The 26,532-nt window shown below is 49.2% G+C and overlaps 1 protein-coding gene across 9 annotated transcripts in view; it reads right to left on the reverse strand.

The window, feature by feature from the left end:
* dennd6b (DENN/MADD domain containing 6B) overlaps window positions 1-17,655 on the reverse strand; it is a 121,149-nt gene extending 103,494 nt beyond the window's left edge. For 3 of the 9 annotated variants that reach the window (XR_011934033.1, XR_011934032.1, XM_072471273.1), the window contains exons 1-3: window positions 17,462-17,655; window positions 12,578-12,616; window positions 2,488-2,530 (exon numbers count right to left, since the gene is read on the reverse strand). Coding sequence is in view for 6 of the 9 variants with exons in the window: in XM_072471273.1 (XP_072327374.1) it covers window positions 2,488-2,530; window positions 12,578-12,616; window positions 17,462-17,608 (229 nt within the window). In the remaining 3 variants the exon portion in view is untranslated. Of the gene's footprint in view, window positions 1-1,018; window positions 1,280-2,033; window positions 2,134-2,487; window positions 2,531-12,577; window positions 12,617-17,461 lie in introns of those variants that run through there. The other 6 variants (XM_072471270.1, XM_072471269.1, XM_072471274.1 and 3 more) reach the window with 5 other exon arrangements.
* Window positions 17,656-26,532: the final 8,877 nt, after the last annotated feature.

Raw genomic sequence — 26,532 nt, forward strand, 5'->3', positions numbered from 1 at the left:
TAGGGAGTATATAAGTAGCTGGGGCTAAATTAAAAAGCAGAACCTCAAGCAAATTGACGCAGGGTAAATAAGATTAAAAAGCTGAATGCGTGGCTCAAAGGTTCAAGTGGGAGAAATGGGTTTTGATTCATGGGGCACTAGCAACAGTACTGGAAAAAGTAGGAGATGTACCATTGGTGCAGTTTTCAGCTGAACCATACTGGTACTAGTATCTGGAGAGTTGTATAAATAGGGCAGTAGAGAAGGCTTTAAACTAATTAGTAGACGCAAGGGACCAACTGGGGTAATAAGAGGACAAGATAAGGGAGCAAGGTAGCAAGAAGAATAATGGTAATCAGCGTGGCAGGAAGAGACAGCATTCAAACATAAAAATGCACCAGCAGATAAGACTAAAGGTTACAAAACTATTAAAAAGACAGAACGAAAGGCGCTGTATCTAACTGCACGTAGCATTCATAACAAAACGGATTAGTTTTGCTCAAATAGAAATAAATATGTATGATCTGACAGCCATTACAGAGACATGACTGAGACCTGAATACAATAAAAAATAATAATCTTTATTGCCACAAGTAGGCTTACATTAACACTGCAATTAAGTTACTGTGAAAAGCCCCTAGTCGCCACATTCCAGCACCTGTTCGGGTACACCGAGGGTGAATTCAGAATGTCCAATTCACCTAACAGCATGTCTTTCGGACTTGTGTGAGGAAACCGGAGCACCCGGAGGAAACCCACACAGACACAGGGAGAACATGCAGACTCCGCAGACAGTGGCCCAAGCCATCAATCGAACCTGGGACCCTGGCATTGTGAAGCAACTGTGGTAACCACTGTGCTACCATGCTGCCTACTCAAGGATATATGATATTTAGGAAGAACAGGAAGCTAGGAAAAAGAGGTGAGGTAGTTCTGTTAATTAAGGATGTCATGAATACAATAACGAGAGATTTCCTTAGTTCTAAAGATCAAGATGTAGAATCAGTTTGGGGAGAAATAACCAACAGTGAGAAGTCACCTGTGGGAGTAGCTTTTGGTCCCCAACAGCAAGTACACTGTAGGACGTGTACACAGGAAGAAATAATGGGAGATTGTGAGAAAGATACGGCAATCATTGTGGGAAATCTACATTTAAACTGGACAAATCAGACTGGCAAAAAGTTGCCTGGAAGATGGGTTCGTAGTGTTTTTTCAGGTAAGTTTTTTCGAGGTGCATGTTCTAGGGCCAACCAGAGAACAGTCTGTTCTAGACCTGGTAATGTACAAAGAGACAGGATTAATTAAGTAAAGGAACCCCTAGGTAGTAGTGACCTTTACATGATTGAATTTCACATTCAGTTTGATCTAAGACTAAATAGTGGCAACTATAAGGGAATAAAGACCAAGCTGACTGAATTGAATTGGAAAAATTATGTTAAGGTCAGTAGTTTTGTAGTGGAAGAAACTTAAGGAGATATTTCACAATACCCAACAAAGATACGTTCCAGTGAGAAAGAATCTAGAAGGATCATCACTCATGGCTATCTTAGGGCTTGGGATGTTAAAGATAGTATCAAATTGAAAGAAAAAGCATACAATTCCAAGATGATTAGTGGCAGGTCAGAAGTTTGAATAGAACAGAAAAACAAGCAGAGAATTACTAAAAAAATATAATACGGCAGGAGGAATTACAGAAATTAGCTAAAAATATAAAACCAAATAGTAAGGGTTTCTAGAAATATTTTAAAAGGAAAATGAGTAACCAAAGTGAATGTTGTTCCTCTAGAGAGTCTGGGGAATTAATAATGGAAAATAAGGAAATGGCAGATTTATTGAAGAGATAGTTTGTGTCTGTTCTCACTGTAGAAGACACACAAATAACATGCCAGAAATAATTGTAAATCAAGAGATGAAAGGGAGGAAAGAACATGTTAAATAGATTCTTCATTAACAAGTCAAAATGTATAGGGGATAGACAGGAAAGCAAGGCCACAATCAGATCAGCCTTAAATTTATCAAATGGTGGAGCAGGCTCAAGGGGCTGAATGACCTACTCCTGCTCCAAATTTGTATCTTTGTAAATATCCTTGAATTTCTGCTCCAACACAATTATGGAAGCACCACAGCCGTTCAAGATGTGCTGATGTTGAAATCCTAGAAACAAAAAAGAAAGTTTAGCCCATGAAGAAGCTCTTAGATTCAGAGTTTTACAGCATGGAAAGAGGCCCTTTGGCCCATCGCATCCGCGCTGGCCATCAAGCACCTAACTATTGTAATCCCATTTTCCAGCACTTGACCCATAGCCTTGTATGCTATTCTTGCTTGTGCTGGGTTTAAGCCCTCCTTGCACTTATAGTCTCTTGCTTTCTTCCCAATCCTTAAATTCAAAAACAGCAATAGACAGCAGAAAATTATGCATGTTTCTGGGTGGAATAGAATGATCTGCACATGTACAGTTTACGACAAATGTCAGACAAAAAGTATGCCTTACTTGAACAGATTTCTTACCAGAGTAGGAATCTGGAAAAGACAAGTAGCAGATGCTGGTTTTCTGATAATAAAGAAAAAACAAAGACAGAAAGGAAAAAACAAATCTGAAGTTAGTGAGAGTGACTGGGTCAGTGATGAGGTAAGTTTTAAAGTAACATCTTTATTTAAAAACAGATTAAAGTCTTGTTGACAATTAAGCCCATCACCCAAAAGGAAATTAGAATGGCTTCCTAAAGGTTGAAAATTAATGGAACGTTAAGTGTATCCTCAAAAACATGAAAACTGATTTCCAATTCCTTTAGCATTCCATATTTCTCCCAACAAATATATTCATCATGTTATGAACCCAGTTGAGGTTATAACTGGAAGGGAAATTCCCAGAATAGAACTCTGGCTCAAAGACCATAACGTTTACTTTTTTATAAAACGTGGAGGAACAGAGTCACAGGACGGCTAACTAGTTTTAATAATTAAAAAATGTATGAAACATGAGAAAACTGGATATTACAACACTCCTTTGCTCCCCATTTATCTTAATAATTACACAGGTATTAGGATTGACCCGGATTACACAGGATTACAAAGTACATCTTAAACTACAATGGTCTCGTTAACACACAAAGTCCCTTTTAAGCACACAAGATGGCTGTGGTCAAATACACATGCTCTGCTCTGAACCCAAGTTAATATCTGTGGATGTCTCCTCAGAATCCCCACAGATGATTATCACATGAGAGTTTCCAAACTCCATTCCCAAAAACATACTTCAAAATCTTCTCATAATAATAATAATGTTTTCCCTTAACGGTTTGTATTCTGAAATCCCGTCCAGGTTTTCCAAATTGCACTTTTAAACAGAGCTTTGGCTCCAGTTTTAACAGCGAATCCAGTCCAGGGTTTTATACCAACCCCATTACGATTTCTTGTCTTGGCTGCTGTGCAAACTGTTCACAATTACTCTAACTCTCGATTCCAGACTGTATTAAAAATGACATCAGATGTTTGATTTATCTTTGAAGGCTGCTGTCCTACTTTAAATGTGGTTACTGAAATTGTTGCTTTAATTCAGAACACTTTGCTTACTCTTCCTTGAATTCTTAATAATACTTCAGTCTCTTTTCACTTGACTTCAGTTGTCTTAAACATTCTTTATGTCCCAATTGCCTCGTTATCTGGATTATAGTCTGTTTCTCAGGAAACTTGCATCTTTGCAAGTTTCTTGACTTAGCACTGCTGCCTACGGCGCTGAGGGCCCGGGTTCGAATCCCGGCCCTGAGTCACTGTCCGTGTGGACAGTTTCACCCCCACAACCCAAAAATGTGCAGGTTAGGTGGATTGGCCATGTTAAATTGCCCCTTAATTGGAAAAAAAAATAATTGGGTACTCTAAATTCATTTTTATTTTAAATCTTTGCAACTCCCTTGTCCTGCCCAGCTTCTGGCAGAGTTGAGAGAGTTTCATTCCTCGGTGTCCTGTCTCCAACTGCCAAATAATCCAACAAAAACTTTAAAGCTTTTTTAAAATCCTTACAAGGGCCTCCAGTTGGTAAGCAACCGCTTACTTCTATTTACTCTTCACGCCATAACCTTCTCGAAGCACAACAGAATCATAGTTGGAATTGAAATCAACCTCCACACAAACACTTTGTCCAGCATGAATCTAACTATAAGTTCCACCCTTCTAGGCACAGAAACATTTAAATTAAACCCACCGACAACTATACCTTATTTACAATGTTTACCAATATAAACATAAATCCCTTAAAACTACCTTTGTTTTCCGAACAATCGACTGACTCTCCATTTGGTTAAGAGGGGTAGACATTATTCAGAGGTGTGCTATTTTTCTCAAGAAGGCTAATTATATTCCAGTTTACTTTCCCATTAGCTTTATAAGCCACTATCCAGCTAGAGACAAATACGTGATTTCCTGTGAGCTTTTATCTTTAATTTTGTGTTCCCCAATTAAGGGGCAATTTAACGTGGCCAATCCATCTACCCTGCACATCTTTGTGTTGTGGAGCTGAGACTCATGCAGACACTGGGAGAATATGCAAACTCCACATGGACAGTGGCCCGGGGTCAGGATCGAAACAGGGTTCTCGGTGCTATGAGGCAGCCACCACGCCACCCTCCCTTGCACCTAGTTAGGAGGTAGCGGTAAATAAACCATGCATTTGCCAGGTTAAAGTTGCGATGCGGACGACTAACGAGAGTATAGCATGACTGGCTGAAAGGGAGAGTTGATTTATATGCCTAGTGTATCCAAAAACATGATTTCTGGTACTGAAAAATGAAGTTGTCTCAAAGTAGAAAAGTCACCCATGCAATCCTAGGTTGTTTTTTTTTCCTTTTCTTTTTATAGATTTAAAGTACCCAATTCTTTTTTTTTCCAATTATGGGGCAATTTAGCATGGCCAATTCACCTATCCTGCACATCATTTGGGTTGTGGGGGCAAGACCCACATAAACATGGAGAGAATGTGCAAACTCCACACGGACAGTGACCCAGGGCCGGGATCAAACCTCAGCGTAGTGCTAACCACTGTGCCACTGCGATCCTAGGATGTTGATCAAAACAAAAGGTGGAAATTAAAGTATGTCCAGCCACAATCTTCCAATTTCCTTGGACACGGGTATGGTGCCAGAGAACTGACGATAGCAAATGTTATATTCCTATACCTATTCAGAAATGTCCGAGGGGAACAAACCGGACAACGACAGATCAATAGGTATAGCATTAATGGTAGAGACACTTATACTGAAAAATAAGTGAAAGCAAACAGATGTTAAGTTATATATTAGCACGGTGTAGCTCTATCTCAAAACTCTTAGCATAGTGTGATAATCCTGGAGAAGGGCACAAGGTATCAATGTAAAACCAATAAAATTATATATTTTTTAAAAAGATGCGACTACATTGGCTATTCTCCAATCCTCTGGCAAAAATACCCTCAATAGAGCCTGATACCTCATGATCTATAGGAATTAACTTTGTTCTCTTTCACACATTTCTGGAGTTTATGCTCCTCCTTGCCCTTAATACAGCTTTCTTTTCCCCAGACTATATTAGAATAATTAAAATCCCCATTATTACTATTCTAATATTTTCACATATTTGTGAAATTTCTTACAGATCTCCTTCCTGCTATTTGGTGATCTATGCTATAATAATTTCAGGAGCAGAATAGTAAGGTACGTTGTAATCTAACCAAAAAGATTATTTGGACCCTCAAGCACATAGGGCGGGATTCTCCGTCACTGCCGGCGAAGCAGGGGATCCTGCCGACAGAGAATCCAGCCCACTATGTCTTTCCAAGGCTGTGCACTATATTTGAGCAATGCTGCCCACTCCCACCTTTTTATACCTTATTTCCCTGAAGGTATTGCAGCCAGGAATATTAAATTCCCATTCCTCCCTTTGTTTGAGCCAGCTTTCAGTTATTGTCACTATATTATATCATGTGGCAACAAGTGGCTTCAGTTCACCAACCTAATTTGACAGGCTCCATGCACTTTTGGATGTGCAATTGCCGAGAACTTTCAGAAGCATGCGTTGCTACAGGAGTATTTGCAGAAGGGCATCATGGTGACACAGTGGTTAGCACTGCTGCCTCACGGCGTTGAGGACCCAGGTTCAATTCCGGCCCTGGGTCACTGAATGTGCCGTTTGCACATTCTCCCAGTGTCTGCGTAGGTCTCACCCCCACAACCCCTCAGAAAAAAGATGTGCAGGGTAGGGTAATTGGCCACGCTAAATTGCCCCTTAATTGGAAAAAAAAGAATTGGGAACTCTAAATTTAAAAAAAAACAGGAGTGTTTGCTCAGATTACAATACTTTTAAAGGGAAATGTTGGGAAATATTTGAAGAAAGAAAAATGAACGCCTATGTGAATAAAACAAAGCATTTGGAATAGCTTGGATTACGCTAGCACAAAAGTGACACAAACATGTTGTGGCCTACTTCTGGGTTGTAGATTTCTGAGTGACTAAGAATTTCTAAGAGATTACAGAGCTGCGAAAAGATTTAAATATCACATGTTCCTGTCCTCAGGATATCCCAAAGTGCTGCACAGCAAATGAATTGTAGTTGCTTTGCAGGCAAAAGTAATAGCCAATGGATTATCCACAGGGAATTCTCAGAGAGAACTGAAAGGGCTACTCAATTATTTGGTTCTTCAAGTGTTGGCCAAGGATGGACACTTGTCCAGGACATCAGGTCAGGAAATCTTCCTACTCTTATTCCAAAAAAAATACAATCGACTCTTTTCATCCAGCTGAACATGCAGCGGGGACCTTGGTTACAGTCTCACCAAAAGATGGCATCACGTTTCAACACTTGCTCAATACTGCATTCAAATACCAGCCAGATTATGTACTCCAGTCCTATGGCACCCTCGAACCCACAATATTCTGACTCAGAAGCAAAGTCGCAACCACTAACCAAAGTTGGCCACTAATTTATTGGGAAAGTCCACTGAAACACATTGTACAAATGAGTTCAAGTGATAACTAGACTTTTACAGTAAAGGAACATTTCATTTTAATTTCAGCAAAAGTAAACTGATATTCCTTCCCATTGATATCAGGCTTTTACCCCAACAAAGGTGAAAATTATTTCTGGTATTTGAAGATTGTTCCAGAAAATGTTACTTTGGGATGTTTCTTGAGAAAGGAACAATTGTATTTGGCCCAAATGGTCTTTTCCTTTTCCAAGAACTCTTATCTATGTTTTACAGCTTTCAAACTTCAAGAAAGCAGAGCAGCACTTCCGGTTGCGGCAACGCCTAGGTAGGTCGCACGGTCGGCAGCTCCTGCCGGTAACGGACTTTTGGGCCCTTTTAAGGAACTCCAGCGGCACTTCGACGACGATTCCCAATGTGGGAAGGAAACAGTGAGGGTCCCCCAGCGCTGTATGGAGTGGGGCGGTCAAAAAAGTGGCTTTGGAGAAGAGAGAACGGGCGCGAAAAAGCAAGATGGCAGCTGGCGGGGATCAGGCAGCGTGGGCCCAGTGGTCACGGGAGCAGCAGGAGTTTTTAAGAAACTGCTTTGCGGATTTAAAGGCGGAGATGTTGGCCCCTATGAAGGCGTCGATTGAAAGGTTGGTGGAGACCCAGAAGATGCAGGGGACGACAATCAAGGAGGTGCAGCAGAAGGCCTCTGATAATGAGGACGAGATTCTGGGCCTGGCGGTTAGAGTGGAGGCGCACGAGGCGCTGCACAAAAAATAGCAGGAGAAGCTGGAGAATAGGTCAAGGAGGCAGAACCTGCAGATTCTGGGTCGCCCTGAAGGCGTGGAGGGGTCGGATGCTGGGGTGTATGTGACCACGATGCTGGGTACGCTGATGGGCGCGGGGGCTTTCCCGCAGCCCCTGGAGCTGGATGGGGCGCACAGAGTCCTGGCAAGGATGCAGAGGGCGAACAAGCCCCCGAGAGCTATGATGGTAAGGTTCCACCGCTTCACCGACAAGGAGTGTGTCCTGCAATGGGAAAAGAAGGAGCGGATCAGCAGGTGGGAGAACACCGAGATCCGTATTTATCAGGACTGGAGTGCAGAGCTGGCCAAGAGGCGTGCGGGATTCAACCGGGCCAAGGCGGTCCTCCACGGAAAGGGGGTGAAGTTCAGGCAGTTACAACCGGCGAGGCTGTGGGTTACATATCAGGACCGGTACCACTATTTTGACACGCCGGACGAGGCGTGGACTTACATCAAGAATGAGAAGCTGGACTAATGGACTGCAGCATGTTGTGGGGGTTGTTGGTGGTGGTGGTGGTGGTGGTGGTGGGGGGGGGGGGGGGTTATGGGTGGTGTGTGTGTGTGTGGGGGGGGGGGTTATGGGTGGTGTGTGTGTGTGTGGGGGGGGGGTTATGGGTGGTGTGTGTGTGGGGGGGGGGGGGGGGCGGTGTTATGTTGGGGTTTTCCCTGTGTTTTCTTGTGTTTTGGGGGTCCCTTTGCCCTGGGCCCTCGAGGCTTTGGGCGAGGTCGCAGTTGGGAAGAGCTGCGTCACAGGAGGTGGGGTCGGCCCAGGCAGGGAGCGCGATTTACCCGCAAAATGGTGGGGGTGGCACCTGAAGCTGGGAGTTTGAGTGTACGGTACTTTGTTTTGTTTTTCTTTCTCTGTTCACACGGGATATAAGGGGGGGACTCTCTCTACCCTACTTAGGTTGGGGCGGGTTGGAGATTTGTAAGGGGAACCCACAGGGGGATTGGAGGCGGAGGCGGGAGCGGCCGGGGTCAGCATGAGTCAGCTGACTTACGGGAGTGCAATGGGGGGGTAGGGGGGTTAAGCGGATGCTTGACTGGGGGGGGTTGGGATGATGCTGTGCTGACTGAGGGGGAATCAATGTTAAAGGGGAAAGTCGGGACGGGGAGCCTCTGCCTGGGGGGCTGGAGGGTGCGGGAGGCGCTGGCAGGTGGCTGGCCTAAAAAAGATGGCTAGTCGGCCGGGGGGGGGGCGGGGGGGGGGGGGGGGGGGCACTTCAAGAGGGCCCGTGTGTTTTCACACTTAAAGGGGCTAAAGGCAGACGTAGCCATGCTACAAGAAACGCACCTGAAGATCGCGGATCAAACCAGGCTGAGGAAAGGATGGGAGGGGCAGGTTTTCCACTCAGGACTGGATGCGAAGAACAGGGGGATCGCAATTTTGGTGAGCAAGCGGGTGGCATTTGAGGAGGCGGGTATTGTGGCGGATAAAGGGGGTCGATATGTTATGGTGAGTGGCAAGTTTCAGGGGGCCCGGGTGGTGCTAGTGAATGTGTATGCTCCAAACTGGGATGATGCAGGGTTCATGAAGTGGATGTTGAGTAGGATTCCGGATCTGGAGTCATGCAGTTTGGTAATGGGGGGGACTTTAACACGGTCCTGGACCCAGCACTGGATCGGTCTAGGTCGAGATCGGGTAAGAGGCCGGCAGCGGCCAAGGTCCTGAGGGGGTTCATGGACCAGATGGGGGAGTTGATCCGTGGAGATTTGCCAGGCCAAGGGTGAAGGAGTTTTCCTTCTTCTCCCATGTGCACAAGGCGTACTCGCGGATTGATTTTTTTGTGGTAAGTAGGGCGCTAATCCCGAGAGTGGAGGGGGTGGAGTATTCGGCCATCGCGATCTCGGACCATGCCCCGCACTGGGTGGAGTTAGGGCTGGGGGAGGAGAGAGGCCAACGCCCTCTGTGGAGAATGGACGTGGGACTACTGGTGGACGAGGAGGTCTGTGGGCAGGTTCGGAGGTGCATCCGAAGCTATGTGGAGACCAATGATAATGGGGAGGTTTCGGTGAGTGTGGTCTGGGAGGCGCTGAAGGTAGTTGTCAGAGAGGAGCTAATTTCAGTCAGGGCCCACAGAGAGAAGAGAGATAGGATGGAGAGGGAGAGATTGGTGGGGGAGATACTTAGAGTGGACAGGAGGTATGCGGAATCCCCCGAGGAGGGGTTGTTGAAGGAGCGCTGGAGCCTGCAGGCGGAGTTTGACTTGCCCCGGGACCGGATGGGTATCCCGTAAAATTTTATAGGAAATTCTCGGAGCTGCTGGGTCCGCTGTTGTTGAGGACTTTCAATGAGGCTAAGGAAAAGGGAACCCTTCCCCCGACGATGTCGCAGGCTCTGATCTTGCTTATCCTCAAGCGAGATAAGGACCCGTTGCAATGTGGCTCCTTTGGGCCGATTTCGCTCCATAATGTGGATGCCAAGCTGTTGGCCAAGATTTTAGCCACTAGGATTGAGGACTGTGTACCAGGAGTGATCAATGAGGATCAGGCGGGGTTTGTGAAGGGCAGGCAGTTGAATACGAATGTGCGGAGGCTCCTGAATGTGAGCATGATGCCCTCGGAAGGGGGGGGATGCATAAGTGGTAGCGGCAATGGACGCGGAGAAAGCCTTCGTTCGGGTGGCGTGGGAGTACCTGTGGGAAGTGTTAGGCAGATTTGGGTTTGGAGAGGAATTTGTAGGGTGGGTCAAATTGTTGTATCAGGCCCCGGTAGCGAGTGTTGTCGACGAACCGGCTGCGGTCGGGGTACTTTAGATTACATCGAGGGACGAGGCAGAGGTGCCCCCTGTCCCCCCTGCTGTTTGCCCTGGCGATTGAGCCGCTGGCCATGGCGTTGAGGGAGTCCAGAAACTGGAGGGGGTTGGGGGGCATAGTGTTTCACTGTATGCGGAGACCTGCTCCTGTACATTGCGGATCCGACGGAGGGGATGGGGGATGTCATGCAGATTCTTAGGGATTTTGGAGACTTTTCGGGGTATGAGCTGAATGTTGGAAAAAGCGAGCTTTTTGTGATACATGCGAGGGGCCAGGAAAAAAGACTGGGAGGGCTACCGCCTAAGATGGTGGAGAGGAACCTTCGCTACTTGGGCATTCAGGTGGCTAAGAGCTGGGGGGTCCTGCACAAGCTCAATTTAGCGCGGCTGGTTGATCAGATGGAGGAGGACTTTAAGAGGTGGGACATGCTGCCGCTTTCCCTAGCAGGCAGGGTGCAGTCCGTAAAGATGACGGTCCTCCCCAGGTTCTTGTTCGTCTTCCAGTGCCTTCCCATTCTCATCCCCAAGTCCTTTTTCAAGCGGGTAAATAGGATTATTACGGGATTTGTGTGGGCAAACAGGACCCCGCGTGTTAAGAGACTGTTCTTGGAGCGCAGCGAATATATCCATGATTCGGAAATGGGGAATGGAGGGGGAGGGGGCGACGTGGAAACGGTTGGAAGCGGCGTCTTGTAAAGATACTGGCTTGGGGGCACCGATAACGGCACCGTTGCCGCTTCCGCAGTATACCACGAGCCCGGTGGTGGCGGTGACATTGAGGATCTGTGGGCAGTGGAGACGGCACAGGGGGGAGGCAAGGGCTTTAGTCTGGGCCCCGATACGGAATAATCACAGGTTCGTTCCGGGTAGAATAGACGGGGGGTTCCTAAGTTGGCACAGGGTGGGTATCAAAAGGATGGAGGACTTGTTCATTGATGGGACTCTTGCTAGTCTGAGGGCGCTGGAGGAGAAATTTGGGCTACCCCGGGGAATACCTTTAGGTACATGCAGGTTCGGGCGTTCGTGAAAAAGCAGGTGGGTGAATTCCCGCTGCTGCCTGCCCGGAGGATACAGGACAGGGTGGTCTCGGGCGTGTATGTAGGGGATGGCAAGATATCGGAAATATATCAGGAGCTGCAGGAGGCAGAGGAGGCCTCGGTGGAGGAGATGAAGGGCATGTGGGAGGAGGAGCTGGGTGAGGAACTGGATGAGGGCCTGTGGGCTGACGCCCTGGGCAGGGTCAATTCCTCCTCATCTTGCGCCAGGCTAGGCCTGATTCAGTTTAAGGTGGTGCACCGGGCACATATGACAGTGGCGAGAATGAGTAAGTTCTTTGGGGTGGAGGACAGGTGTGTGAGGTGCTCAGGGAGCCCAGCAAATCATGTCCATATGTTCTGGGCATGCCCGGCACTTACAGGATTTTGGAAAGGCTTTGCAAAGGCTATGTCCAAGGTCTTGGATACTCGGGTAAAACCAAGCTGGGGGATAGCGATATTTGGGGTATCAGACGATCCAGGAGTGCAGGAGTTGAAAGAGGCCGGAGTTCTCGCCTTTGTCTCCTTGGTAGCCCGGAGAAGGCTCTTGTTAATGTGAAGGGACGCAAATCCCCCAAGGTAGAGGCTTGGGTCAGCGACCTGGCGGGATTTCTCAGGTTGGAGAGGATAAAGTTTGCCATGCGAGGGTCCTTGCAGGGGTTCTCCAGGCGGTGGCAACCATTCCTTGACTTTCTCGCGGAACGTTAGGTGGAGGTCAGCAGCAACCCCCCCGGGGGGGGGGGGGTTGGTTTGGGCGGTGGATGGATTTTGTTTGTAAAGGGCAGATACCCCACCTTGTTTCGTTAAATTGTTAAATGGCTAAGTTGTTTTCTGTTTTATTGCTATGTTTTCTTTTCGTTGTTTTTATTTTTGTCGTGGTTTGTAAAAATTATTGAAAAATTTTGAATAAAAACAAATGTTTTAAAAAAAGAAAGCGGAGCAGCAGTTGGGTACTTTATGGAAATTCTATAAAGCAAAACTATCGTGGTTGCAGTGCTATCTGACAAGCAACAAGGGATTCAGTGGTATACAGTGACTAGATTCCACTGATTTAATATCTTACCTCCTTTTCTGTAAGTCGCATATCATGGGGATACACAAGCTGAGGACCAAAAAAAATACAAACAACTCAACTGAAGAATTTTTTCACAAAACAGATAAATATTACATGCCCAAAATATTAAATCCATCTATCCTCAAAATATTTTGTTTTAAAACATTACATTTATAGATATACCATGTTCTCAAGAAGTACTGGAAGATACATTACCTTAAATAGTGGGCAATTTTGTATGCACTGCCCTTAATCCCATATGCTGTTATTGTGGTACTTTAATCAAAAGCCCTTCGAAAGTCTATACGTGAGCATCAATCGCAATGGCCTCATTATTCCTCTCTGCTACTTTGAAAATAGAGGCATCGCGGTACCCAACCCACGGGGGCAGCATGTAGCACAGTGGTTAGCACTGTTTCTTCACAGTTCCAGAGTCCCAGGTTCGATTCCTGGCTTGGGTCACTGTCTGTGTGGAGTCTGCAAGTTCTCCCAGTGTCTGCGTGGGTTTCCTCCGGGTGCTCTGGTTTCCTCCCACAAGTCCCGAGAGACGTGCTGTTAGGTAATTTGGACATTCTGAATTCTCCCTCAGTGTACCCAAACAGGTGCTGGAATGTGCCGACTAGGGGCTTTTCACAGTAACTTCATTGCAGTGTTAATGTAAGCCTACTTGTTACGATAAAGATCATTATTATTTCCAACAGCTGTGATATTTAGCAGAATGAATCAAGCCCTGGACAAGGTTCCTGCACAAAACAAGCAGGGGTCTATTTAACATTTAAAAGTCACTCCATTACTAAAATCTCCATGGCGGCACTGTGGTTAGCACTTACAACAGGGACCCGGGTTTGATCCCAGCCTTGGACGACTGTATGGAATTTGCACTTTCTCCCTGTGTCTGCGTGGGTTCCTCTGGGTGCTCCGGTTTCCTCCCGCAGTTCAAAGATGTGCAGGTTTGGTGGATTGACCATGATCAATGCACGGGGTTATACAGATAGGCAAGTGCTCTTTCAGAGGGTCACTGCAAACTTGATGGGCCGAATGGGCTCCTTCTGCACTGTAGGGATTTTATGGATTCTATGCCCAGCAAGGTGTCAGAAGCCTCAGCCTTTCTTTTTAACCGGCTTAATCACGGCTCCATCTTAACCACCTCACCAATAATTTTTGAGGTATGACATTAATGGAAAGGTTGTTTTAGAAATCACGCTATCCTGAGGAAAAAGTCTTACAAATCATTTAACACTTATTTCATCCTTACCACTGCCACATAATTGCATATACAGTAAACTGTGTGTTATCCAGCACTCTGGTAACCAAAACTTCTGATGTTCCCCTCATGTGAATTTTCACTTTATCAATTGGAAGCAATTACAAAGTTGTGACGATTGGTCGATTTTAGGAAAATTGGATTATAAATATATTGGACAATTTATGGGTTAAAAGCCTGGGGTTGAATATGTTTGACTCCAATGATTATTTTTTTAAACATTCTGTTCTGCAGAGCCTGGGTGGAATAGCAGGGTGAAATTGACAAAGAAATGTGTTTTTCAGTCTGGGTTAATGCATAGTGGTTTGCCTGGAGAAGTCCCTGGTGAGTAAATGTGCTTTCAGTCACTGGAAAGCTCATTTATTTTTTAGCTTGGGGAGGTCTGTTTGGTAATGCAAGTATTACTCTACGCCCTGCTGATTTTTAAGCTGGGTTGAGAGCTGTGGGTGCGATTCTCCGGAAAGATTTCTAAGTGTGGTAGCAAGCGGGAACTGCCGCAAAATTCCCACTGAGGCCGGGAACACAATTCAACATTAATTGGTGCACTTAACGAGGCCCCACAGGCTTCACGCTGTAAATGAAGGCCGATTCACCGGGACCGCGCTCGCCAGTCCCCAGCTAACAAAATCAAGCAGCACATAAGGAGCACTTGTGCAACCAACCCCACTCAGCTTGCAGCTATGGCACCGAGGAGACTGTCCCCAAGAGTTTGGAGACGCGGAACTGTGGAGGCTCCTAGATGCAGTGGATGCGAGGGGAGATGCCCTGTGCCCCCCCCCCCCCCCCCCCCAGGGTGAACCACAGGGCAGCTAATGCCGCCTGAGGCGAAGTGGCAGTGGCCATCAACTCGGGAAGCATGACCAGGAGGACTGGCCTCCAGTGTCGCATGAAATTCAACGACCTACACCGGGCAGCATGGGTGAGTTGACACCTAACCCGCCTGCCAGCACAAGACTTTTTTGTCCCCACACGAACATCCAGCCCTCCCCCCCCAAAACCTGCCATGTGGCCCCCGACCCTCCCTTCACAGCCCCTCTTCCTTAAACCCCTCCAACCTTTCCTTCACCCCCACCACTGTGAACCCCGTGTGCACTAACGATGCCCTCTCTGTGTCTCCGCAGAAGAAGCTCTCCCACAATTATCGGGGGAGGGCCAGACTGGTGGAGGGGTGCTGGACATTAGAATTCTCACAACCTTTCAGGAACAGGCTCTGGACGTGAGGGGGGTGGCAGAGGACAGAGCAGTCACCAATGCAGAGTTGGCGCCACCGCAGAAGAGAGGATCCACCAGGCCCCACCTCACCTGTCAAACCTGAGTTGTTGTCCATTCTCCGGCAGATCTGCATCAACGGGGCCAAAGTGGAGATGGTTGACAGTTTCAAATTCCTAGGTATGCACATCACCAACAATCTGTCCTAGTCCACCCACATTGATGCTACGGCCAAGAAAGCACAACGGCACCTATATTTCCTCAGGAAACTAAGGAAATTCTGCATGTCCACACTGACTCTCACCAACCTTTACAGATGCTCCATAGAAAACATCCTATCTGGCTGCCTCACAGCCTGGTATGGCAGCTACTTGACCCATGACCGTAAGAAACTACAAAGAGTTGTGAACACAGCCCAGTCCATCACACGAACCCGCCTCCCATCCACTGACTGTCTACACCTCCCACTGCCTTGGGAAAACGGGTAACATAATCAAAGACCGCTCCCACCCGGCTTATTCACTCTTCCAACTTCTTCCATTGGGCAGGAGATACAAAGGTCTGAGAGCACTCACTAACAGATTCAAAAACAGCTTCCTCCCGCTGTTACCAGACTCCTAAACAATTCTCTAATGGGCTGATCTGATCTCTTCACACTTCTCTATTGAGTAGTACTTCACCCGATGCCTGTGTCTATGTGTTTACATTGTGTATTTTATGTTTGCCCTATGTATTTTCTTTTCATGTACAGAATGATCTGTCTAAACTGTATGCAGAGCAATACATTTCACTGTACCTCGTACACGTGACAATAAACAATAAACATACAGGTCCTGTAGCCGATGGCAGCAACCCATCCAGGGTGGCCCCTCCCCTGCCTCCCATGAGGCCATCTCGGAGGAGAGTTCTGAGGATGCCATGATCGTGCGCCACAGCTGCCATCTCCACCCTCAACCGGTGCAGATACACGCACCTCGGTGGGAAACGTTAGTGGTCAACCTTCTGGGGCACATTCTGGTGAGGTGCAGGTTGTGCAGACCACCACAAAGCAGACAGCCCTCCGTGCTGTGTATTGCAGGGCAAAACCAGAGCGGTCGAGTTTCAGAACCGCATTTTGAGCAGCCCAATGCACTGCTCAATGACAGCCCGGGTAGCCACATGAGCTTGGTGTATCAGGTCTCCGCTTCGCTCTCCGGCCTCCTGATTGCCATCATTAGCCAAGTCCTCAGTGGGTATCCCTTATCCTCCAAGAGCCAACAGCCCAACCTGGGGTGGCCCTCAAAGAGGCCAGGGATATATGACTGTCCCAGGATGTAGCTGTCGTGCACACAGCGTGGGAAGCGTGCACACATGTGCATGATCTGCATGTGGTGATCACACACAAGCTGAATGTCACAAAATCGACACCCAGCCAAAGGAGGAGATATTAGGAGAGTAGCTTGTTCAAAGAGGTGACTTTTAAGAAGGGTCTTAAAAGAAGAAATAACAAAAGTAGAGATGTGCATGGCTATAATTACAGATCATTGGGCTTAAAAGGTTATATGTACAGCCACCAGAGTGGGCTGAAAAGGTGCACAAGAGGCCAGAATAATGCAGAGTTCTTTGAAGGTTGTACTGCTGGGTAAATGTTGCAGTATAAGGTGGGGCAAAGCCCTGAATTAATGTGATCACAGGGATGATCATTGTATACTTAAGGCTTTTGGGGAACCAGGAATCAATGTAATTCCGTGAGGGCGAGGGTGAGTGGGACTTAGTGAGGGATACAACAGAGGTGGTAGAGTTTCGGTTATGTCATTGTTTTAACCTGGTGTTGTGAGACGTCTTATTGTTTTGAGAGGGTGAGAAGTGGTCAGAGCTGATCACGGAAGGGATAAGGATAGAGGAACCGAGATCGGGTGGAGATGTGCAAAGTTATTGGATGAGCGTTGTGATGGAGGGAATGGCGGGGGAGGGGGAGAGACACAGCTCAGAGTAAATTGGAGAACTTAAGGCAAAGCTGAAGTCCACAGTTAGTTTTCCCAATGATAAACTGGAAGAATTCTTGCTTGGTTGTGTTTGTTGCAAATGTTAACGGGAGAAAATTGTGGCTCAGTCAGGACTGGATGCCCGAGCAATTAGTCTGACAACACAAGAGGCAATGGCGAGAGAGGTCGACAGAAGTCATGGTGAGGTGAAGCTGGGTGTGAGCGGGGTACCTCTGAAACCTAATCCGCTTATCCTCAAGTCACCAAGCATGTAGAGGAGGAAGGGGCCGAGCATGTAGAGGAGGAAGGGGCCGAGCATGTAGAGGAGGAAGGGGCCGAGCATGAACAGCTCCGGCGTAGTCACCGTGTTACGCATCATCTTATCCGACATGTCACCGCCCTCCGCCATCCCAAACCGCTTGTCACCGGCCTTCCCAGGGCGAGGCCTACCCTTACCTCGATCGCTTGCCCCAGCTCCAAGTCGAACGTAACCACACACACGCACTCGAGCCAAGCGGAGAAGCGGTCCCAGGGCAGTGCGGGCCCGGAGCCCGAGCAACACTTCACCGTCCGAGCCCGGCCCCCGGTCTCCAACAGCTCCATGACAACGGGGTCGCGTTCCAAATCTCATGCATACGCACATGCCCAGAGCGCGCAGCCGGTTGACGCTTGCGCACACGCTCAGAGCGAGCAGCCGGTTGACGCATGCGCACCTCCTGACGGATCCAGGATTGTTAAGTGCAATGACGAGGGGCGCCAACTGTCCACGATGGGCCTGGAGTCCCCAGGAATGAAAGACCAATCTCCAGCTCACTGCTGAGTGCAACTCTGGAGAAAAATCATCGGGACATTAAAAAAGATAGTTTTTTTTAAATTTCCTTTGAACATTTGTCTTTACCAGTTACAAAAGAATTTAAAATACGTGGGGGAAGTCTGTTTAGTGGCAGAGGCAGTGTGTCACAAGGATGATTGTGTTGGTCAACGAATGGTTGGAGCATGTCGGAGAATTTTGTGATGAAACCTCCAGGAATATATTTAATCAGTTGGCAACACCAACCAGGTGACTGGGTCGTGTTGTAGGGGACAGGTGTTCAATAGGAAGCTGCCATGCACCATGCATCTGAGGTTATTGTAGTGGCAGACTCTGAATTCCGATTGTTTATGGGTGTAATTTATTTGAGTGTTGTAGGATTGCTTTAATATTGAGAGTTGGGGTTGAGCCAAATCAGACATCAAATCAACTCTCGTAGATAAATTTAAAGGACACTGGCATGGGGGTGCAGGGGTTGGGGGTTTCGCCCAGAGTTGTGAGAGCAAAGGTGGTTTAGGAGCTGCCAGGAGTGTGAGTAGAGGAGGAGCAGAGGCTGAAAGCTGCCAGGGAACAACAGGAGTGTAAAACAGCATCTTGACAGCATTCGATCTGGGACATGGAACAGTAGCCTTAAAAATACAGTAAAATGAAGGATGGTTGGTCACCCTGGGCTAAATAGGTTCTATCTGTGTCGTAAAATTATCCTAGGAATACTTAGCCACTAACAGTGGATATACTGTTGAGCAGAGTATTAATCAAGAAATAGGAATTTGTAACCAAAGTGATGTATTACAAAGAACAAAGAAAAGTACAGCACAGGAACAGGCACTTCGGCCCTCCAAGCCTGCGCCGACCGTGCTGCCCGTCTAAACTAAAATATTCTACACTTCCAGGGTCTTTATCCCTCTATTCCCATCCTATTCATGTATTTGTCAAGATGCCCCTTAAACGTCACTATTGTCCCTGCTTCCACCACTTCCTCCGGCAGCGAGTTCCAGGCACCCCCTACCCTCTGTGTAAAAAACTTACCTTGTACATCTCCTCTAAACCTTGCCCCTCGCACCTTAAACCTATGCCCCCTAGCAGATAACCTAGTAATTGACCCCTCTACCCTGGGAAAAATCTCTGACTATCCACTCTGTCCATGCCCCTCATAATTTTGAAGACCTCTATCAGGTCTCCCCTGAACCTCCTTTGTTCCAGTGAGAACAAACCAAGTTTAATCAACCTCTCCTCATAGCTAATGCCCTCCATACCAGGCAACACCCTGGTAAATCTTTTCTGCACCCTCTCTAAAGCCTCCACATCCTTCTGGTAGTGCGGCGACCAGAATTAAACACTATACTCCAAGTGTGGCCTAACTAAGTTTCTACGCAGCTGCAACATGACTTGCCAATTCTTATACTCAATGCCCCAGCCAATGAATGCAAGCATGCCGTATGCTTTCTTGACTACCTTCCCCACCTGTGTTGCCCCTTTCAGTGACCTGTGGACCTATACACCAAGATCTCTCTGACTGTCAATACTCTTGAGGGTTTGAACATTCACTGTATATTCCCTACTTGTATTAGACCTTCCAAAATGCATTACCTTAATTGCATTAATTGAGGGGAATTTTAATATGTAGATTGGAGAAAGTAAATTGGCAAGAGTTAGTGTTATATTTCTTTGTTGCCTCAAAGAGAAAAGTTATGGAGATTCCTGCACTCTGGATTTTTGTAAAACACGATGAGCGATTCATTAGGGGTCTTCCTATATCCTGGGGTTGTACAAGAGACACCTCTTTAACCTGTGATTATCCTTCTCTCCAGTTGCTCCGCCTGGACCTGTAAAGACTTAATTACCTGCAAAGACACGCATTCAAAGTATCGTCTGGTATCTTTGACTTTGTCCATATATGAGTTTCTGCAACCTACTTCTTAATTCACCTGAGGAAGGAGCAGTGCTCCGAAAGCTAGTGATTCAAAACAAACCTGTTGGTCTTTAACCTGGTGTTGTAAGACGTCTTACTGTACAGAGATAGTGGATGCACAAATTGTGATCTTCCAAAATTCCCCATATTCTGGGTCAGTCCCAGTGGATTGCAAGATACTAAATGTAACACTGCTATTCAAGAAAGCATGGAGGGAGAAAACAAGGGGCACGATCTATCAGCTGTTCACGCCAGTTGGATATTCTGGTTCCATGCCGGCGCATGGGTTTCCGGGCGACAAGGGGGTGCAGTCACTGGGAAATCCCATTGACAACGGTAAATTTCCCTGGCGGGCCACCTCCACCGCTGAAAAACACACGGCGGGTTGTTCAGTAAATCCCTCACTTCCTGAGGCCCGAACCCCACCAGCTCCATTCCAGAGGCCGGAACCACACCAGCACCTTTCCCGAGGCCTGGACCACACCAGCTCCTTTCCCGAGGCCTGAACCACACCAGCTCCCTTCCTGAGGCCCAAGCCCACCAGCTCAATTCGAGGCCCGAACCCCACCAGCTCAATTCGAGGCCCGAGCCCCACCAGCTCCCTTCCCGAGGCCCGAACCACACCAGCTCCTTTCCCAAGGCCCAAACCACACCGGCTCCTTTCCCGAGGCCTGAACCACACCAGCTCCTTTCCCGAGGCCTGAACCCCAGGTTATCCTGACGTCAGTCATCAGGAAAATGTTGGAATCCATTATTAAGTAGGAGCAAAGCTTGCAGGAAATCTTAATATGATTAGGCAGAGTCAACTTGATTTTATGAAATAGAAATCATGTTTGACAGATCTAATCAAATATTTTGAGGATCGAACTAGCAAGGTAAATCAAGGAGAATTTGTGGATGTCGTATATTTGGATTTTTAAAAGGCATAGGATACGTTGCCACACAAAAGGATGTTGCACAAGATAAATGCTCATGGGTTGGTGTAATATGAATAGAAGGTTGGTTAAAGGACAGAAAACAGTAGAAATGTGTGTTTAACTTGAAACACACACATCCTCATGTCTGTCACATTTACACACACCCTCTCTCTGTCACATTCACACACACGCTCTCTCTCACAGTCACACACACCCTCTCTCTGTCACATTCACACACACATCCTCATGTCTCTCACATTCGCACACATACTCACGTTTCTCTCACATTAACACACACTCACGCTCACATTCACACACACGCCTCCCACTCACGCCTCTCTCACATTCACACACACACATCGACCCACATACACACATTCATCCTAACAGACACACACACACTCATCTCTCGCCGATGCCCGAACCGCCACCCAGCGCTCCTTTCCCGAGGCCCGAACCACACCAGCACCTTTCCCAAGGCCCAAACGACACCGGCTCCTTTCCCGAGGCCTGAACCACACCAGCTCCTTTCCCGAGGCCTGAACCCCACCAGCTCCTTTCCCGAGGCCCAAACCCCACCAGCTCCTTTCCCGAGGCCTGAACCACACCAGCTCCTTTCCCGAGGCCTGAACCACACCAGCTCCCTTCCTGAGGCCCAAACCCCACCAGCTCCTTTCCTGCGGCCTGAACCCCACCAGCTCCTTTCCTGAGGCCCAAACTCCACCAGCTCCATTCCAGAGGCCTGAACCACACCAACTCCATTCCAGTGGCCCGAACCACACCAGCTCCTTTCCCGAGGCCTGAACCCCACCAGCTCCTTTCCTGAGGCCCAAACCCCACCAGCTCCTTTCCCGAGGCCTGAACCACACCAGCTCCTTTCCTGAGGCCCAAACTCCACCAGCTCCATTCCAGAGGCCTGAACCACACCAACTCCATTCCAGTGGCCCGAACCACACCAGCTCCTTTCCCGAGGCTCGAACCCCACCAGCTCCTTACCGAAGGCCCAAACCCCACCAGCTCCTTTCCTGAGGCCTGAAGCCCACCAGCTCATTTCCCGAGGCCTGAACCACACCAGCTCCTTTCCCGAGGCCCAAACCACACTAGCTCCCTTCCTGAGGCCCGAACCCCACCAGCTCCATTCCAGAGGCCTGAAGCACACCAGCACCTTTCCCGAGGCCTGGACCACACCAGCTCCTTTCCCGAGGCCTGAACTACACCAGCTCCCTTCCTGTGGCCCCAGCCCACCAGCTCAATTCGAGGCTCAAACCCCACCAGCTCAATTCGAGGCCCGAGCCCCACTAGCTTCCTTCCTGAGGCTCGAGCCCCACCAGCTCCTTTCCCGAGCCCCGAACCACACCAGCTCCTTTCCCGAGGCCTGAACCACACCAGCTCCATTCCAGAGGCCTGAACCTCACCAGCTCCCTTTCTGAGGCCCCAGCCCACCAGCTCAATTCGAGGCCCGCGCCCCACCAGCTCCCTTCCTGAGGCCCAAACCCCACCAGCTCCTTTCCCGAGGCCCAAACCACACCGGCTCCTTTCCCGAGGCCTGAACCACACCGGCTCCTTTCCCGAGGCCTGAACAACACCAGCTCCTTTCCCGAGGCCTGAACCCCACCAGCTCCTTTCCCGAGGCCCAAACCCCACCAGCTCCTTTCCCGAGGCCTGAACCACACCAGCTCCTTTCCCGAGGCCTGAACCACACCAGCTCCTTTCCCGAGGCCTGAACCCCAACAGCTCCTTTCCCGAGGCCCGAACCCCACCAGCTCCTTTCCCGAGGCCTGAACCCCACCACCTCCTTTCCCGAGGCCCGAGCCCCACCAGCTCCCTTCCTGAGGCCCAAACCCCACCAGCTCCTTTCCTGCGGCCCGAACCCCACCAGCTCCTTTCCCGAGGCCTGAACCACACCAGCTCCTTTCCTGAGGCCCAAAACCCACCAGCTCCATTCCAGAGGCCTGAACCACACCAACTCCATTCCAGTGGCCCGAACCACACCAGCTCCTTTCCCGAGGCTCGAACCCCACCAGCTCCTTTCCGAAGGCCCAAACCCCACCAGCTCCTTTCCTGAGGCCTGAAGCCCACCAGCTCCTTTCCCGAGGCCTGAACCACACCAGCTCCTTTCCCGAGGCCCAAACCACACCAGCTCCCTTCCTGAGGCCCGAACCCCACCAGCCCCATTCCAGAGGCCTGAACCACACCAGCACTTTTCCCGAGGCCTGGACCACACCAGCTCCTTTCCCGAGGCCTGAACTACACCAGCTCCCTCCCTGTGGCCCCAGCCCACCAGCTCAATTCGAGGCTCGAACCCCACCAGCTCAATTCGAGGCCCGAGCCCCACTAGCTTCCTTCCTGAGGCTCGAGCCCCACCAGCTCCTTTCCCGAGCCCCAAACCACACCAGCTCCTTTCCCGAGGCTTGAACCACACCAGCTCCATTCCAGAGGCCTGAACCTCACCAGCTCCCTTTCTGAGGCCCCAGCCCACCAGCTCAATTCGAGGCCCCAGCCCCACCAGCTCCCTTCCTGAGGCCCAAACCCCACCAGCTCCTTTCCCGAGGCCCAAACCACACCTGCTCCTTTCCCGAGGCCCGAACCCCACCGGCTCCTTTCCCGAGGCCCGAACCCCACCGGCTCCTTTCCCGAGGCCCAAACCACACCAGCTCCTTTCCCGAGGCTCAAACCCCACCAGCTCCTTTCCCGAAGCCTGAACCACACAAGCTCCCCCCCTGAGGCCCGAACCCCACCAGCTCCTTTCCCAAGGCCCAAACCCCACCAGCTCCTTTTCCGAGGCCCAAACCACACCACTCCTTCCCTGAGGCCTGACCTCCACCAGTTCCTTTCCCCCAGGCCCAATCCCCACCAGCTCCATTCCCAAGCCCCAACCTCACTAGCTCCATTCCTAAGGCCTGAATACCACCAGCTCCTTTCCTGAGCCTTGTAGGCCACACCTGTCGTGTTGTGTGTCCTGATACACAAATGAGTCAACACGGCTGTAGATGGTACAACTTGATTTTATTATGTTAACTAACAGATGCAACTAACTATAGACTTGGGTACGTTCGCTACCAGCTAACCTATGGACCTAGCCCGATCACTAATGTTGGTGAGGCACTCAGCACATGGCCTATGTCTGAGTGTCACACTGCAAGCTCTGTGTCCCGAGCTGTCTCCTACCAGAATGAGCGGGAACTCTTGTGTTCCCCCTTTTATAGTGCGTGTGCTCTTACTAGTGATTGGCTGCAATGTTGTTTGTGCGCTGGTTGGTCCAAATGCCTGGCCATCAGTGTGTGTGTGATTGCACCATGATATGCTGATCTGGATATCATGACAACACCCAGGCTCTTCTAGGCGCTGTCGCCCCACTTCTGGCTGATTCACCTCCTGCCTCACCCTGACCTCGCCGTTGGCCTTGGGCTATTCTGCCTTGCAACAGTGAGATAGGAGAAATCAAATAGGTCAATCAGAGAAAGGCCTCTTGGAGCACTGAATGCTGATAGGCTGACTCGTGACTAGTGTTCCAAGGGGTCTTGCTCTGATTGGCCCATTTGATTGCTCTGTTTTTAAATTTTAAAATTCGCCAATGTTTCCAATCACATGGCGGCCGCCAGCTTCGTGGTTCCCCCTGGGGATCTTCACAGACCCCTGAGGGTCCATGGACGCCAGTTTGGGAACCCCTGCTTTAATGCAAAGTAAAACAGAAATCCTTGTAAACACCGCATTTGGAGAAGAGCCCATGTGATCTCAGGTTGCACGGAAAAATAAACTCAATTAGAAATCCACTGAGGGTGTTGGGCAGCAGTTTTCGCACCTCTGACAGGAGGACATAATTCACAGAATAGGAGCACAGCTGCTGTTGAGATGCAGGGACAAGGCTGCTGTGGAAAAGTAGGAAAAACTTTGTTGAAGCTCAGCAGGATTCTTTTGAGGGTTCCACAAGAACAGACAGGGATCATGAAGATTAAAGAATCGTGAGTCATTGTGGTGTGTCTTGCTGGTGATAATCGGATCTGAAAATTTTAGGTAGAGTGTAATGACTGTCGAAGGACACTGGAAGGTTCAACCTGGCAAATCCTAAAGAGGTGAATCTCTACTGGAGAGCTGGAAGTGAAACCTTTCATGTACATATCAACCAGAAATGTAGCACAGAGTAAAAACATTTCATAAGACATATTTTGGTTGCATTAGTTAGTCAATTCAAAACGTTTTAGTTTGATGCGCAAGTTGTCTATTAATTACTGTTTGTTCAATATTGATCTCAGTTGTTAAAGTGAAAGTCTTAAAAAGTGAAATCATGGCCAATAGTTTATTTTCATTGGTGTTATGGGGATTTGAGGTACCCTCAATAATGATGCTTAGAGATTAAACTGTAAAGAAGGCTTTATTAGGCTAATAACTATGCTACAGATTTGGACGAGAGCTGACTGCTATACAGACCATGAGGCAGGCCTTTATGTATGGCACCCAGATGGGCGGAGCCAGAGGCGGAGTCCCCAGGGTTCCAAGCCTGGTCTTAAAGGGGACATCACCTTACATGATGATAAGGCAGTAACCGTTCATCACATTCACCCCCTGTTTAAAAAGGAGTCCGGCGGGGGTGAAGTGCCATCATAGGTCCATCCGTCTCGGCGGCCAGATCGTCCTCCTCGATCTCCTCAGTTCGGGCGGTGGTGCGGCGGGCACGGACGTCCCGGTTGAGGGCACATCCGGGAGCACAGCGGTCGGAGCTTCAGTCCGGGTCGGGGCAGAGGAACTAGGCAGGGCCGGGGGTAGCGGAGCCGGCGCCGGCGGGGTGTGTAAAGGGGGGGCGCAAGGGGGGGGCGCACGGTAGGGGCTCACCAACGGGTGGTAGGGCCGGAAGGGGGTGTGTTGTAGGGGGCGACGGGTCCTGCAGGGGAGCGGCACGGGAAGGGGCGTCTGTGGTGGAGGATCCAGCGGGCGCCAGATCCCAGAGGGAAACTGTATCTTGCCTGCCGTCGGAGTACTCCACGTAGGCGTAACTGGGGTTGGCGTGGAGCAGTCGGACCTTTTCAACTAGGGGGTCCGTTTTATGGCTCCTCGCGTGCCTCCGGAGAAGAATAGGTCCCGGAGCCGTCAGCCAAGGTGGAAGCGAGACCCCGGAGGTAGACTTCCTGGGGAAGAGAAACAATCGCTCATGAGGGGTCTCATTTGTGGCCGTGCAGAGGAGTGACCTAATGGAGTGTAGGGCATCGGGTAGGACCTCCTGCCAGCGGGTGGTTGGGAGATTTCTCGACCGCAGGGCCAGAAGGACAGCCTTCCACACGGTCGCGTTCTCCCTCTCCACCTGCCCGTTTCCCCGTGGGTTATAGCTGGTCGTTCTGCTCGAGGCGATGCCTTTGCTGAGCAGATACTGACGCAGTTCATCGCTCATGAACGATGTACCCCAGTCGCTGTGGATATAAGCAGGGAAACCGAACAGGGTGAAGATGCTGTGCAGTGCCTTAATCACCGTGGCTGAGGTCATGTCGGTGCAGGGAATGGCGAATGGGAAACGGGAGAACTCATCGATCACGGTGAGGAAATAGGCATAACGGTTGGTGGACGGGAGGGGCCCCTTGAAGTCCACGCTCAGTCGCTCAAAGGGGCCCCGAGGCCTTCACGAGCCGAACCTTGTCTGGCCGATAGAAGTGCGGTTTGCACTCCGCACAGACCTGGCAGGCCCTGATCATGACCTTGACCTCCTTGGTTGAGTAAGGTAGGTTGCGGGACTTGATGAAATGGACGAGCCGGTAAACCCCGGGTGGCAGAGGTCATTGTGGATGGCTTGCAGGCGGTCCTCCTGCGCGTTGGCGCATGTGCCGCGGGACAGGGCATCTGGGGGCTCGTTGAGCTCCCCTGGACGATACTTGATATCGTACGAGTAGGTGGAGAGTTC

Source organism: Scyliorhinus torazame, chromosome 13, assembly GCF_047496885.1.
Source record: "Scyliorhinus torazame isolate Kashiwa2021f chromosome 13, sScyTor2.1, whole genome shotgun sequence".
Lineage (NCBI taxonomy): Eukaryota > Metazoa > Chordata > Chondrichthyes > Carcharhiniformes > Scyliorhinidae > Scyliorhinus > Scyliorhinus torazame.